Here is a 12,500-nt window from a genome sequence, read left to right as displayed (position 1 = left end):
AAAGTAACGTAATGCAAAAGTAGTTGGTTATTGTCGTAACCAACCATTGGTTACCAGATGGATAAAGTTAATAAGTTGTCATAAAGGTTCGTAACCAACCATTGGTTACTAGATGGATAAAATTCATAAGTTGTTAAAAAGGTTAATGCATTAATCCACGTAATGAATGATTAACTTCTTTATTCAATATTACACCAGCTCCTTAAAACCGGTAACACAAAACAAATAACTGGTTAGTCCATACTAACTAATGCGCTAAATATTGTTAATTATGGGATCCAGTGTTCTCCACTCTGAGTGAAACAGAAAGGAATCAATAGGGAGTTTTTGAGGAGAAAATGGCGGCATAGCAGGAGAGTTATGGGAGGGTATTAATGACTGTAAGTCCATTAGGACGATGTGCAACAGCCATCGGTAAGATCTAAAGAGATGCTACACGAAGCATAAAGGTGCATATTTGTAACCAAACAAAAATAATTGTTAGCTGGCCTTTGCCAGGTTTTTTTTTGTTGGAGATACCATTTGTTATGAATCCATTTCAGTCCCAAAAAAGCTCTTTAAAAAAGATACTAATAAGAGGCTCGGAGTGTGAACAAGATGTTGCTGTAATTTGTATCTGATTACAGTTGGCACACAAAGCGCTTCCTGTGGCAAAAATGATTCCAGTGTCCCTTTTTTCCTTCCGTTTTTTTTCCCCTCTGTGGCATCTGCTTCAAAACATTCCCCAAACGCTGGGCCACATCTGCGTTGGATCTCCATTTGATGCTCTTTTTTTTTAGGAGTTTCCAAACACCTGCGGGTTGCTTGCTACCTTGGCTCGATCTGTGTGGTCTTGGGCTATCCTCCAGAGTGCCACGGCTCATTATTTCACAAGTGCACGACGCTGCCATATTATTCCTAAAGTTCTTTTTTGTCCCCTTGTTCCTTCTCTCTCTCTCTCACTCTCTCTCTCTTTCTTTTGACGGAAGGAAACTTTGTTATCCTCCGGAGGGGCAGACGGGTGCTGATGCAGCATGGGTAGGCGATCGTTTGCCGTCTGGCGTTTCCACGCCGCGGTTGCCGCGCTGCTCTGCAAGCCCCCGGGAGGCGGGGGAGCCACGGAAACGCCACGGCAACCCCCCGCCCCGCCCGCATTGTCCCGGATCCGAATGCAGCTTCCCTCCCCACGCCGCTGCAGCTGCTGCCAAAGGCAAGAAAGGAAGAAGTCTAAAACAGAGTCTGTCTTGTAAGTGCCTCTACCACTAAATCATTTTTCCAATGAAATCTCTTGTTAATGACATGAGAACACTTCAAAAATAGTCAGGAAACAATGAGTGGGAGGTGCACATCTGACTACTAGGCCATGGTATTTCCTTTAATCATAAATATTGTATAATGTTTGTCTCATACAAAACCACACACACACACACCCACACACACATATAAATAGCATATAGTATACTGTATAGTGTAATGGAGTCGATACTATGAAGAGACACGGACACAGCGGATAGGTTTAAAAGCCCGAAATTTGAATCACCGTAAAACTTTGTTCGCATTTTAGTTTAAAGGTCCACACCACAGGTCGCGCCAGCGACCCTGTCATCAGAACACGACACAGTAAACAGTACACAACGACTCAACAGGTAAAAGCAGGCTGTGACTTCCAACAATGCCATTCAAGTGAACACGTAATGGCTGACTGTGAATTATGCAATGCGGTGCCCCTACAATACTACTATCCTCATTAAACATTGAAACCCTCCAGCTATTGTGTGGTAAATGCAAATGGCTTAAACTCTCTGGGCAACATTACTCGTGCTGCAAATACATGCTTGTTTTCCCTCGGGATGAATAAAGTATCTATCTATCTATCTATCTATCTATCTATCTAAAATCCAAACAACACACATATCTACGTGGTCACAAGTTCATAAATCAACACTGTCGCCATCAAACAGCCATTAAACTGTTTTGGTGTGGGAAATCACTTAGACTTTCCCACACTGCTAGCGGCACCCCTCACCTCACACACACACACACACACACACACACACGAACATACACACACACACAACTCCGCATCCTCACAGCCAAATGTGGAACGCCGCTGATTCATGCTGCTGGTGACTGCAGTATGGGAAACATCCTCTCACCAGACCCCACTCACACACACACACACACACACACACACACACACACACACACACACACACACCACCCTCTGCCACAGATCCATACTGTTGCTAATATGGCCGCAGTAAAGCCCAGCTGTTCCTCAGGCAGTCGGGCAAGTGTATGAGCACGCACACACACACACACACACACACACACACACACACACACACTCCTCAGGCGGTCGGGCAAATGCATGAGCAGGACAGGTGGCGATCTGGCCCCCTCAGGCAACCGCTGGTGTTCTGAAACATTAGCATCGCACCGCGTTAGCGGTGGGGCAGAACCTTATCGAATGCAGCCCACTCAGTTCCCACCGTTTCAAAGCAAAAGCAGGATTTAAAGGGGAGACCTGGAGGAGTGTGGTGTGTGTGGTGTGTGTGTGTGGGGTGTGTGTGTGTGTGTGTGGGGTGTGTGTGTGTGTGTGTGGGGGGGGGGGGGGGTGTGTGGGGTGTGTGTGGGGTGTGTGTGTGTGTGTGTGTGTGTGTGTGGGGTGTGTGTGGGGTGTGTGTGTGTGTGTGTACTGTATGTATGTGTGTGTGTGTGTGTGTGTGTGTGTGTGTGTGTGTGTGTGTGTGTGTGTGAGGTGGGGGGTGCTCTTTTAAGTGCTTATAGGGTCATATACATCAGTAGACGGATTACTTATTTGTTTCATTTTGTTGATTTTGGTGAGTCATGGACACTTGCGAATCTGTGCGCGCACGCGATTTGCTATGCAATGCAAGGCTTATCTATGAGTAACACATTACCGTTTAAATCAAGACCGTAGTCTATTGCATGGAGGCCAGGGAATCAAAACACTGTTTTAGGGCCAAGAGAGAGGAAGAGGGGTGGTGAGGGATAATTCATTTGTTTGTTACAGAGCAGTTATTAACCCCCTATAGAGAGTGTCGTTAACCTCCTCAATGGTGTTATTGATCTCTCTGTTACTGTGTTTATTTACGGGTTATTAGCGGCTGCATATTAGCATATTAGCATATTAGCTCTGCGGATGCTATTGATTGCGTATGTCGAGAGCAGTGGCCTGGAACACTGGTCTCTAATGTATCTGGAATGCCAGTGTGCTTGACTGGAATTGCTTAGGCCTTTACACACTGGTACACACACACACACACACACACACACACTAGTTGTGCTTGACTGGAATAGCTTAGGCCTTAACACACTGGTACACACACACACACACACACACACTGGTACACACGCACTAGTTGTGAGTGGCTCTTGTCGTTCAGCCATGGTTCTTGACCTAGGTAATTTTGTGTGATGCCAACATACACTGTGGGTTAGAAGTTGTGCTCTTTTTTTAATTTCTTTTGCTTTGAGATACTTACAAAAAGGTAGTACGGAACCCTGGAGGGGTCATTGCAAGATATACTTTTGGTGCATACCCAGAAAACGTGCACTTATTTTACTAAATTGTGTGCTCCTTTTACTAAATTGTGAGCACAATTTGCTAAATCATGCGCACATTTTCATTTCTGCAAAATGAGTGCAGAATTTAGTAAAATGTGCACACGATTTAGCACAATGTGGTAAAACATGCGCACAATCTAATAAAATGAGACCACAATTTAGTAAAACGAGCGCACATTCTTGCAATACAAAAAAAAATATCTTGCAATGACACATCCTGGGCACCGTAGAAAGGAAACTTTAATGTATGTTACTTACCCTAACAACAGAGCCTGTATCAGAATTTAACTGATGCCATCAGACACACACACACACACACACACACACACACACACACACACTGAGAGAGAGAATTAGCAAATGTCAGGATTTGGGGATAACATGGATTTTCTTTACTCAAATCTTCTGGGACTTAGTAAAGGGCCGTAGTAAACCTCCCACTCCACAACATTTAGCTCCACAGATGGAGGGTCCAAGACAGTAAGCACTAGACAGTACTTCAAAAGTGGTCTGGACACAGTGAGAGAGAGAGAGGGAGATGCTAATCTGACTGCATAGGCCATGTTTGTGTCACATACTGTACTAGCTTACTTTGATTACTTCCGGTTCCGGCGCCGACAAGAGTGGGAGCACGTCAAGTAGCTCTGTGTCTTTATGTTTTTTGCTTACTTTTTACTTCGCAACTTTTTGGATTTTTACACACTTTGAGGAGTGTTTTTATTCTATCCTATGGATACGGACATATTGCAACGCTCCAGCGGCAGCAAACTTGTGTACACAAGGAATCAGCTGATCGCACTACGATGGAATGCTGGCTGTGTTCGTGACAACATCCCAGAGGAACTGTGGTGCTTTCGGGGTTGCAGAGCGGGAGTAAAAGTGACGACGAGGCGTCGGGAGAAGAAATGGAGATACAAGCCCTCAGTTCCATCGATTGTGATTGGAAACGTGAACTCACTGGCTAACAAGACTGACAAACTGGCTGCCCTGGTAAGAAACCAGAGATTATACAGGGAATGTAGTTTGCTATGCTTTACGGAGACGTGGCTAACAAGCCATATCCCCACTTCTAACGTTGAGCTGCCCGGCTTCAGTGTAGCTCATTTGGACAGAGACTGTAAACTTTCTGGCAAAAAGAAGGGTGGTGGACTGGTGCTGTACATTAACAATAGATGGTGCAATCCCAGACATGTTACAGTGAAGGAAACTGTATGCTGCAAGGATGTGGAGTTATTAGGGGTTAGTCTCCGTCCGTACTACATGCCGAGGGAGTTCTCGCACGCAATTGCTGTCTGTGTTTACGTTCCACCTACGTTCCACAGCATGTGACGTCATCCACTCCACAATCGCAAGGCTCCAAACCCAACACAGTGATGCCTTTTTTGTGATCTCTGGCAACTTCAATCACATAACACTGGATTCCACACTCACAAATTTCTACCAGTTTGTTGACTGCCCTACAAGGAAAAACAGGACAATAGACCTCATGTATGCAAATGTGAGGGATGCATACAGTGCAAACCCCCTTCCCCCACTGGGAAAGTCAGACCACAACCTCAATCTCCAGCCAATGTACAAGCCCAAAGTACAGAGGCTACCAGTTGCCACACACGTCCACGACTCTGGCAGCCTTGACAGGGACATCAAGGAGGTGGTCAGCCCCCACCCCCACACCCCCTCAATACCAGTGCAATACTCACCACCACCATCACAGGCTATCGTACCCCCACCATCACTGGATATTGCACCCCTCCCCATGACGATCACGAACAATGAGGCGACAACGACCTCAGTCAACAGCCATCAGACACACAGATCCCAGATGCACCCCTCCCCCTCCCCTCCCCTCCCCATCACAGCAAATCAAGTGAGAGCTAAACTAAAGAAACTGCACACAAATAAGGCAGCGGGGCCTGACAGACTGTGTCCAAGGCTACTCAAGGCCTGTGCTGCTGAACTGGGGGAGCCACTGAAGCACATCTTCAATCTGAGTCTACGCCTTGGACAAGTTCCAACACTGTGGAAGACATCATGTCTCACCCCCGTCCCTAAAAAGCCACACCCCAGTGAGCTTAATGACTACAGACCTGTCGCTCTTACATCACATGTGATGAAAACAATGGAGCGACTGGTCTTAGGTATGCTCAGACCCCAGGTACACCATGCACTAGACCCGTTACAGTTTGCATACCAGGAGAAAGTGAGCGTGGACGATGCCATCACTTATCTTCTACACAGGACACATTCTCACCTGGACAAGGGGAAAAATGCTGTGAGAATCATGTCTTTGATTTCTCAAGTGCTTTTAACACCATCCAACCCCTCAGACTGGGAGACAAGCTCTTGCAGATGGGTGTGGACGCTCACCTGGTAACCTAGATTACAGATTACCTGACTGAGCGACCACAGTTCGTCAGACTGAAGATCTGTCTCTCTGACACTGTGATCAGCAGCACCGGAGCGCCACAGGGAACTGTGCTCTCTCCAGTCCTGTTCACCCTGTACACATCTGACTTCTGCTAGAACACTGAGTCATGCCACATGCAGAAGTTTTCTGACGATACTGCAATTGTGGGGTGCAATGGTGCAAACTCAATCATCTCCAACTCAACACTTCAAAGACCAAGGAGATGGTGGTGGATTTCCGCAGGTCTAAGCCCACTCTTCTACCAGTCTCCATTGATGGGGTCAATGTCGAGGTGGTAAGCACCTACAAGTATCTGGGTCTCCACCTGGACAATAAACTGGACTGGTCAGCCAACACTGACGCACTCTACAAGAAAGGGCAGAGCAGGCTGTACTTCCTGAGGAGGCTGCACTCCTTCAATGTGTGCAGCAAGCTCCTCAGGATGTTCTACCATTCTGTTGTTGCCAGCGTCCTCTTCTATGCAGTGGTATGTTGGGGAGGAAGCACAAAGAAGAAGGACGCGGGGCGAATTGACAGGCTGGTAAGGAAAGCGGGCTCTGTAGTGGGAGCTGAACTGGAGTACATCACTTCAATATCTGACAAAAGGACCCTGAACAAACTGATCAACATCTTGGACAATGAGTGTCATCCACTCCACAACACTATTGTTAAGCAGAAGAGCCTGATCAGCTGGAGACTTCACTCACTGCCTTGCACAACAGACAGACTGAGGAAGTCATTCGTCCCCAGGGCCATTGAACTGTTCAATGCTTCACTTAAAGCTACATTGTGTAAGAACTTCTCCCATCTAGCGGTGAAATTCTATATGACAACCAACTGAATATTACTTTCTAGCCCCTCCCATTCCGAGCGCATTTTAACTCCTACGGTGGCCGTTTCATGCCAAGGTTAACATGGCTTCCAGTAGCCTACTACGACTTCGTCCAGTGTTCCTTCCAGCGATGAGGTTACTTTAGAAAACATTACACATTGCATTTAGTTATATAGCCAGTAAACATGTTGGTTATGACCTCTATGTAAAGTGAATAATAGTTTTACGTTTTCGTTATTTTGGTAGGCTACTATTTCATTGCTAGCATCAGCTATCAGATTCCCAAACGAATGCATGCTAATGTTAGTACAGTATCAGTGCTATCTTTATTCTGTATGTACGAGATTAATAGTGTAAGGCAATGTTTTTACAGCGTAGCCTACTATTTTTCTCAGTGAGCAGAGTCAGAGATCAGTCGATGCTACGGAGGTGCGAGGGAAAGGTAAAATGAAGAGGGAAAGGTAAAGAGAAGCCAAAAGACAGCCGGTGGCAGAGGATCGGTGAGACCTCCTAGGCAAAGAAGAAGACTCTCCAAAGATGACGAGGGGAGAGTGGAAGAACTTCAAAGACAACGGAGAGAAGCAACGGAGGTTTGTGTTTTTAATATATTTCTCTGAACAGTATCAATTCAATGACACCGAAATTAGCTCGGAAGCTGCACCAGGCACGTTCGTTTTCGTTGCGTCTGCTGCAACTAGCATACACCAGAAACAAAGACCATTCTTCTAAAATTGATTTTACGCGTTGCGAACGGAACGCTTCAGTTACGCGCTTGGTGTAGCTTCCCTGTTTGTATCTCCATTGTTTATATGTAGCAATTTCTAGCTGTTGCCAGTCAACTGCATGATGTGTTGTCTGCCAGTGAAATCATGACACATATGATTACGTTATGGTCTATAGAAAATGCTTTCACCTTTTCATTGTCCATACACATAGTATTCTTCATTTTGTGTAAACACTTGAAAAATGACAAGAGTACTGTTACTACTTTGCTAACCATCTAACTTTGCTACCTAAACAAGCCTATCTGATCTTATTTTTTGTGTCTTATTTCTTTAGAGATTTGTGGATGGAATGAGCCTGCAAGAGCACATGGACCTCACCACACAGTTGCTAGCGAGGCAGCCTGGTCTGGTGTTTGATGCATTGATGATGCATCAGCGCAGACATGTCATCCCCCCACCTGTGCCAGGGATGCCTTGGTGTACCTGTACACACTGCAGAGACATGCCAACCGATCGAGAGAAAACCTGTGTGAGCCTTCTGCCTCACTTCACACAGTACTGCCTAGATGAAGGTTTTCTCCGGATTCACAGGGAGGACATCACAGTATTAGGCTATGTAAGAGAGCCAGGTGACAAGAGTGTTCAGATATGCTGCCTACAGACATTTCATTTTCTGGCTGCATGGGTCTCTAGGACAGGGTAATATAAAAGAGTGATCCCAAGTTGCTGTGTATTTTGCTTTTATGAAAATAAAATATTTTTGTTATAAGAGACCATTCATGCTGTATTTCTTATACATTACATCCACAAACTTATAATAAAAAAGGAGCTGTAGTAATTTACCTTTTGAAACACCAAATGACGGTAACATGGTCAATAATGTTATTTGCAATATATATTTATTTACAGAAAGTAACAAATTATGGTATTTACACCCATTTACACAACCCTTTCATGGTGCCTTTGAAGCAACATGGACCAGCAATAGGAATCATTCTAAATGCGCAGCCTCCTGGAAAGCTGCTCCTGTGGAAGACATGAGGTGCCATTAGACATACACACCATTTTATAGTTCAACATATTGTTATTAATCTGTACAGTGCTATTTCGCCTAGACTGAGTTACAGGCAAAGGCAAGTGCATCACATACCAAGACCTCTGCTGACTTGTGTCCGCATCAGCTCTGATATAGGGGGTGGAGGTATAGGGGGGACGACACCAAGTCTTCTTGGGTCATTGGGCCGAAGGCTCCTCTTTCGAGGCATCCCAACTCCACTCGTGAGTCTCTTGTTTATAATTTTCCCCTGCAGTTCTGAGATGTATTCATATGTTTTCTCAGATTTCAGGGCGTACAAGCTGTATCGTCTTGCATGTTTGTTGTACAGTCTTCGGAAACTGTAATGGCACAAAGGTAAACTATTACAGGTCAATTACTCATTACAACAACTGACAAACTGGAGAGCACATACCAATCCCAAACCACTGTGTGCCTGTGGGTTTACTTTACAAGACAATACTGCATGTATTAAACTTACATTTGTTTGCCCTCAGATGTAGTTCTTGTTGGTCTGTTGCAGTGGAAATTGTAGTCAAGAGCTGCCAGCAGAACTCTTGCCTCATAAACCGGGGGAGTGAAAGCAAAGCGCTTACTGGCATACATCAGAACATGGTTCTGGAATGACTCCAGGTCTGCTGTTGATCTGTTTGAATAGAAAAGAAATCACACACACATCCACATTAGTGTGTGCATACATACACACACACAATTTGTGTACAATGTTACATGCTATACCTGAAACGCAGATATTTGTGGACATCCTTCAGCCAACGCTTGTTGAAAACAATGTCCACTAAGGCTTTGTGAGACTTAGAATCTCTCTCGATCCACTCCTTCCCATCTCCCAGATCGCTGTGTTGGCAGCTTCCCATTTGCCACGTGTGGATGTTGCAGACATGGTGACAAATGCCAATCCAAAGTGCCTGTGCAAAAAATACAAATATAATACATAATATATAAAACAAATTGTTATACAGAAAAGGGTCCCAATAGTACAAATATATATATAGATATAGTGGAAGCTACCAGCTACAATCAGTACAATAACAATCCTGCTTACAAGGAACTGCTCTTTGGTGTCAGCAGTCTTGCAACACCACCAAAAATGGTTGACGATGTCCTTCAACCAGTGGAGGAGAATGGACTGTCCTTTCACCTTCCCTGCCTTTGGGAAATAAAAACAAAATACTGAGGTATTTCAGAAATTGTCCATGGAGAGCTAAGAAAATGCATATTTCATCCCAACAGTAAACTACAGCCAATGATTCCCATGAGTCTTGAAACTTACAGCAGCAAGTTTCTTGGCCAGATTCTTGGCACCGTGCCACATGTCCAGACTGTGATGAATTCCAAGGTCCTTGTATTTGCCTTTATCTGGGTCTGTGAAGTGGGAAATCATAGCATTTCACAACATCTCTTTTTGCAATATTTGTATTCATATATGTTATCAGAGGAGCACTTACTCATAAGGGCTCCAATCTGGATATGAGCATCTGTGCAGATCTCCACCAGCTTTATCTCTCTGGAAAGCTTGTCCACAGTCTGGATAAATCCCTCCTTCTCCATGATGTTGGAGTTCCACGATGTATGCCGCTTGTCTATTGTTGCTACATGAATGATTTCCTTGGTGTCAAGCTCCATCGTGGTGTAGCTGCAGTACTGGGCACAATGCCCTGGTGAATCATTTCTGCCATCCCCTGTAAAAACCCAGGCATATTTCGTAGTAAGATTATATAATAAATATATGTCATTGCTGCAAGTAATTTATACATGCACCATTTCAACATACCTAGCACCACAACGTCTTTCCCTTGAAGGCGACGGATGGCCTCGGTATTCCTTTCTTCCCAGTATTCCTTGACTGCGTCAACACAGTATGTGTCTTGGATTGTGCAAAATGTGTTTGGGTTCACCATGCCCATGTTCATGAATTTAAACAATAGGGAAACCTTCCCATAGTTGTTCCCCGACAACAAAATGTTGGTGGATAGAAGGAAATCCCCAGCTTGCATCCCAAACTTCATCACAGGCTGCGAATTCCATCTCCACAGGCTATGTCCATTGGGACATACCTAAAAGTCAGAGAAGATTGATAAATGGATTTGAATTATACAACACTGGCTGTCACAAGAAAAGTGCTTGGTATTGCTACCAGTACCAGTTGTATTATGTTGTTACTGACTGGACTTACCCATTCCGCAATCATTGCCGTGCCCTTATAAGTGATGTTGATGTGAAAGGGGGCAACACTATCACACACCAGACCAGTCCTGAGAACACCTGTACATCTGTCCACCGGCAGCTTCATTAGTGTGACAAGCTGCCTCAAGCAGGTCTCATACAACACTGCCGCTCGGACACAGATGATATCATCTACACATTGGACCTTCAAAGGGTCTGGGTAACTGGGCAACTCAACACTGGGCAAGGGCTCGTCAGTAGGGTCTTCATGAGCAGAAAGGTCATGCACAGTTTCATCAAGCCCAATTACAGGAAGATGGTCAACAGTCTGCACTGCCTTTAATGCTCCACCCATTCTGTGGAGGCAGAACACACGGGCACCATGTAAAAATGTATGACAAAACACAACACAAAATATGGCCAAGTAACAACAGATGAGCACACACCGTATAGAAATTGGTGGAAGATACTCTTCGTCAGAGCTGTCATCCCTCTCTCCATCATCTCTTTGATGGAATGCAGATCCTTCATCTGTCCAGTCGATTCTGTAAGAAATAACATATTTAGAAAAAAAGAACTTCCACACAGTACAAATAGTAACATACCGGTATGTCTATAGGGTGTACTACTTACACACTGTTCATGGGGTCATTGAACACATTTTCATCCACATCCTCCGCGATGCTCATGTCATGTAGGCTTTGTAAAAAATATATATAAATGCTTATATCATGAAAATATACAATAGAGAACACATGTAGGGTTAGGGTATAGACATTATGAGCATTGATGGGTTACCTCTGTTCAAGGCTCTCAATTTCAGGGGCTTCTGCAATTGCGCCAAGATGCTCATCTCTGAAATAAATAAGCAGAGTGTTTCACAACATATGACAGTACATAAAATGGTAAACACCAAATTATTAAAAATATAATTTCTGTTATTATCAAACACAATCAAACAACAATCACATAGAGTCAACACAATTGTTTTCATGCAGTGACTGACCTGTCTGTCCCACTAGAGATGCTGGACACTGCTGGAGTTAATACTTTAGAGGGCTTTCCTTTCAGTGGTGTTGATGTGACTGCTCGAAGTTCTCTCTCATAGCTGGACAAAAAAGAGCAGTATGTTTGAATGTCTCACTAAACCACAAACAAAGTGCATTCATTTTATGACAGTGAAGAAAATGTATTTTGGTAGATGCACCTCATATACATACAGTAAATTGACTAAAGTTCAATCAAAACAGTTCTGTCAGTTCAGTTTTGTATTGTTCTGCATGATAATGACTTTGACCCCCAGTCTGATCAGTCTCTGGGCTGGCTGGTCTACCCTTCCCCCATTAGGTGTAATGACCTACCCTTCCTCCATTCACAAGTGTAATGGACTAGTCTACCCTTCCCCCATTCCCAGGTGTAGGCTACAGGTAAAAAAACTTTCCCTTCAGACAATCTAGTAATTAGTAGGCTACGTCTAAAATTAATAAGACTACAGGACAGGCCTCAGGAGGTAAACGTCACCCTTGGAATTGGCTACCCCAGCATTATCAGATTAGGATACATTGTGTAGGCTACAAAGCAAAAGCAATGAAAAATAACTAGGCTACAATTTACAGTGCCCTTTCCCTTTGATCCGTCACAGCACACAGATTTATGTTATAGCCTAGACAATCCTTTTTCATCAACGCGAAAATATCCTAGACGTCATTCTAGCGTTATGCTATAGTT

At 44.3% G+C, this 12,500-nt stretch overlaps 1 protein-coding gene across 1 annotated transcript in view; it reads right to left on the bottom strand.

The window, feature by feature from the left end:
- Positions 1-6,763: 6,763 nt before the first annotated feature.
- LOC143113487 (uncharacterized) overlaps positions 6,764-12,500 on the bottom strand; it is a 6,338-nt gene continuing 601 nt past the window's right edge. The window contains exons 2-14 of the mRNA XM_076275437.1: positions 11,779-11,880; positions 11,571-11,627; positions 11,406-11,471; positions 11,219-11,317; positions 10,783-11,128; positions 10,381-10,663; positions 10,055-10,288; positions 9,880-9,971; positions 9,652-9,756; positions 9,327-9,514; positions 9,070-9,234; positions 8,685-8,929; positions 6,764-8,560 (exon numbers count right to left, since the gene is read on the bottom strand). Coding sequence (XP_076131552.1) covers positions 8,526-8,560; positions 8,685-8,929; positions 9,070-9,234; positions 9,327-9,514; positions 9,652-9,756; positions 9,880-9,971; positions 10,055-10,288; positions 10,381-10,663; positions 10,783-11,128; positions 11,219-11,317; positions 11,406-11,471; positions 11,571-11,627; positions 11,779-11,880 — 2,017 coding nt within the window. The 3' untranslated portion in view covers positions 6,764-8,525. The remainder of the gene's footprint in view (positions 8,561-8,684; positions 8,930-9,069; positions 9,235-9,326; positions 9,515-9,651; positions 9,757-9,879; positions 9,972-10,054; positions 10,289-10,380; positions 10,664-10,782; positions 11,129-11,218; positions 11,318-11,405; positions 11,472-11,570; positions 11,628-11,778; positions 11,881-12,500) is intronic.

The sequence above is a fragment of the Alosa pseudoharengus genome, unplaced genomic scaffold, assembly GCF_046254945.1.
Source record: "Alosa pseudoharengus isolate Yale_2024_CS ecotype anadromous, Long Island Sound unplaced genomic scaffold, YU_APseudo_1.1 YU_APseudo_1.1_scf_84, whole genome shotgun sequence".
NCBI classification, from domain to species: Eukaryota; Metazoa; Chordata; class Actinopteri; order Clupeiformes; family Clupeidae; genus Alosa; species Alosa pseudoharengus.
The sequence above is the reverse complement of the archived record's forward strand: the minus strand, read 5'-3'. Positions and strand labels throughout refer to the sequence as shown.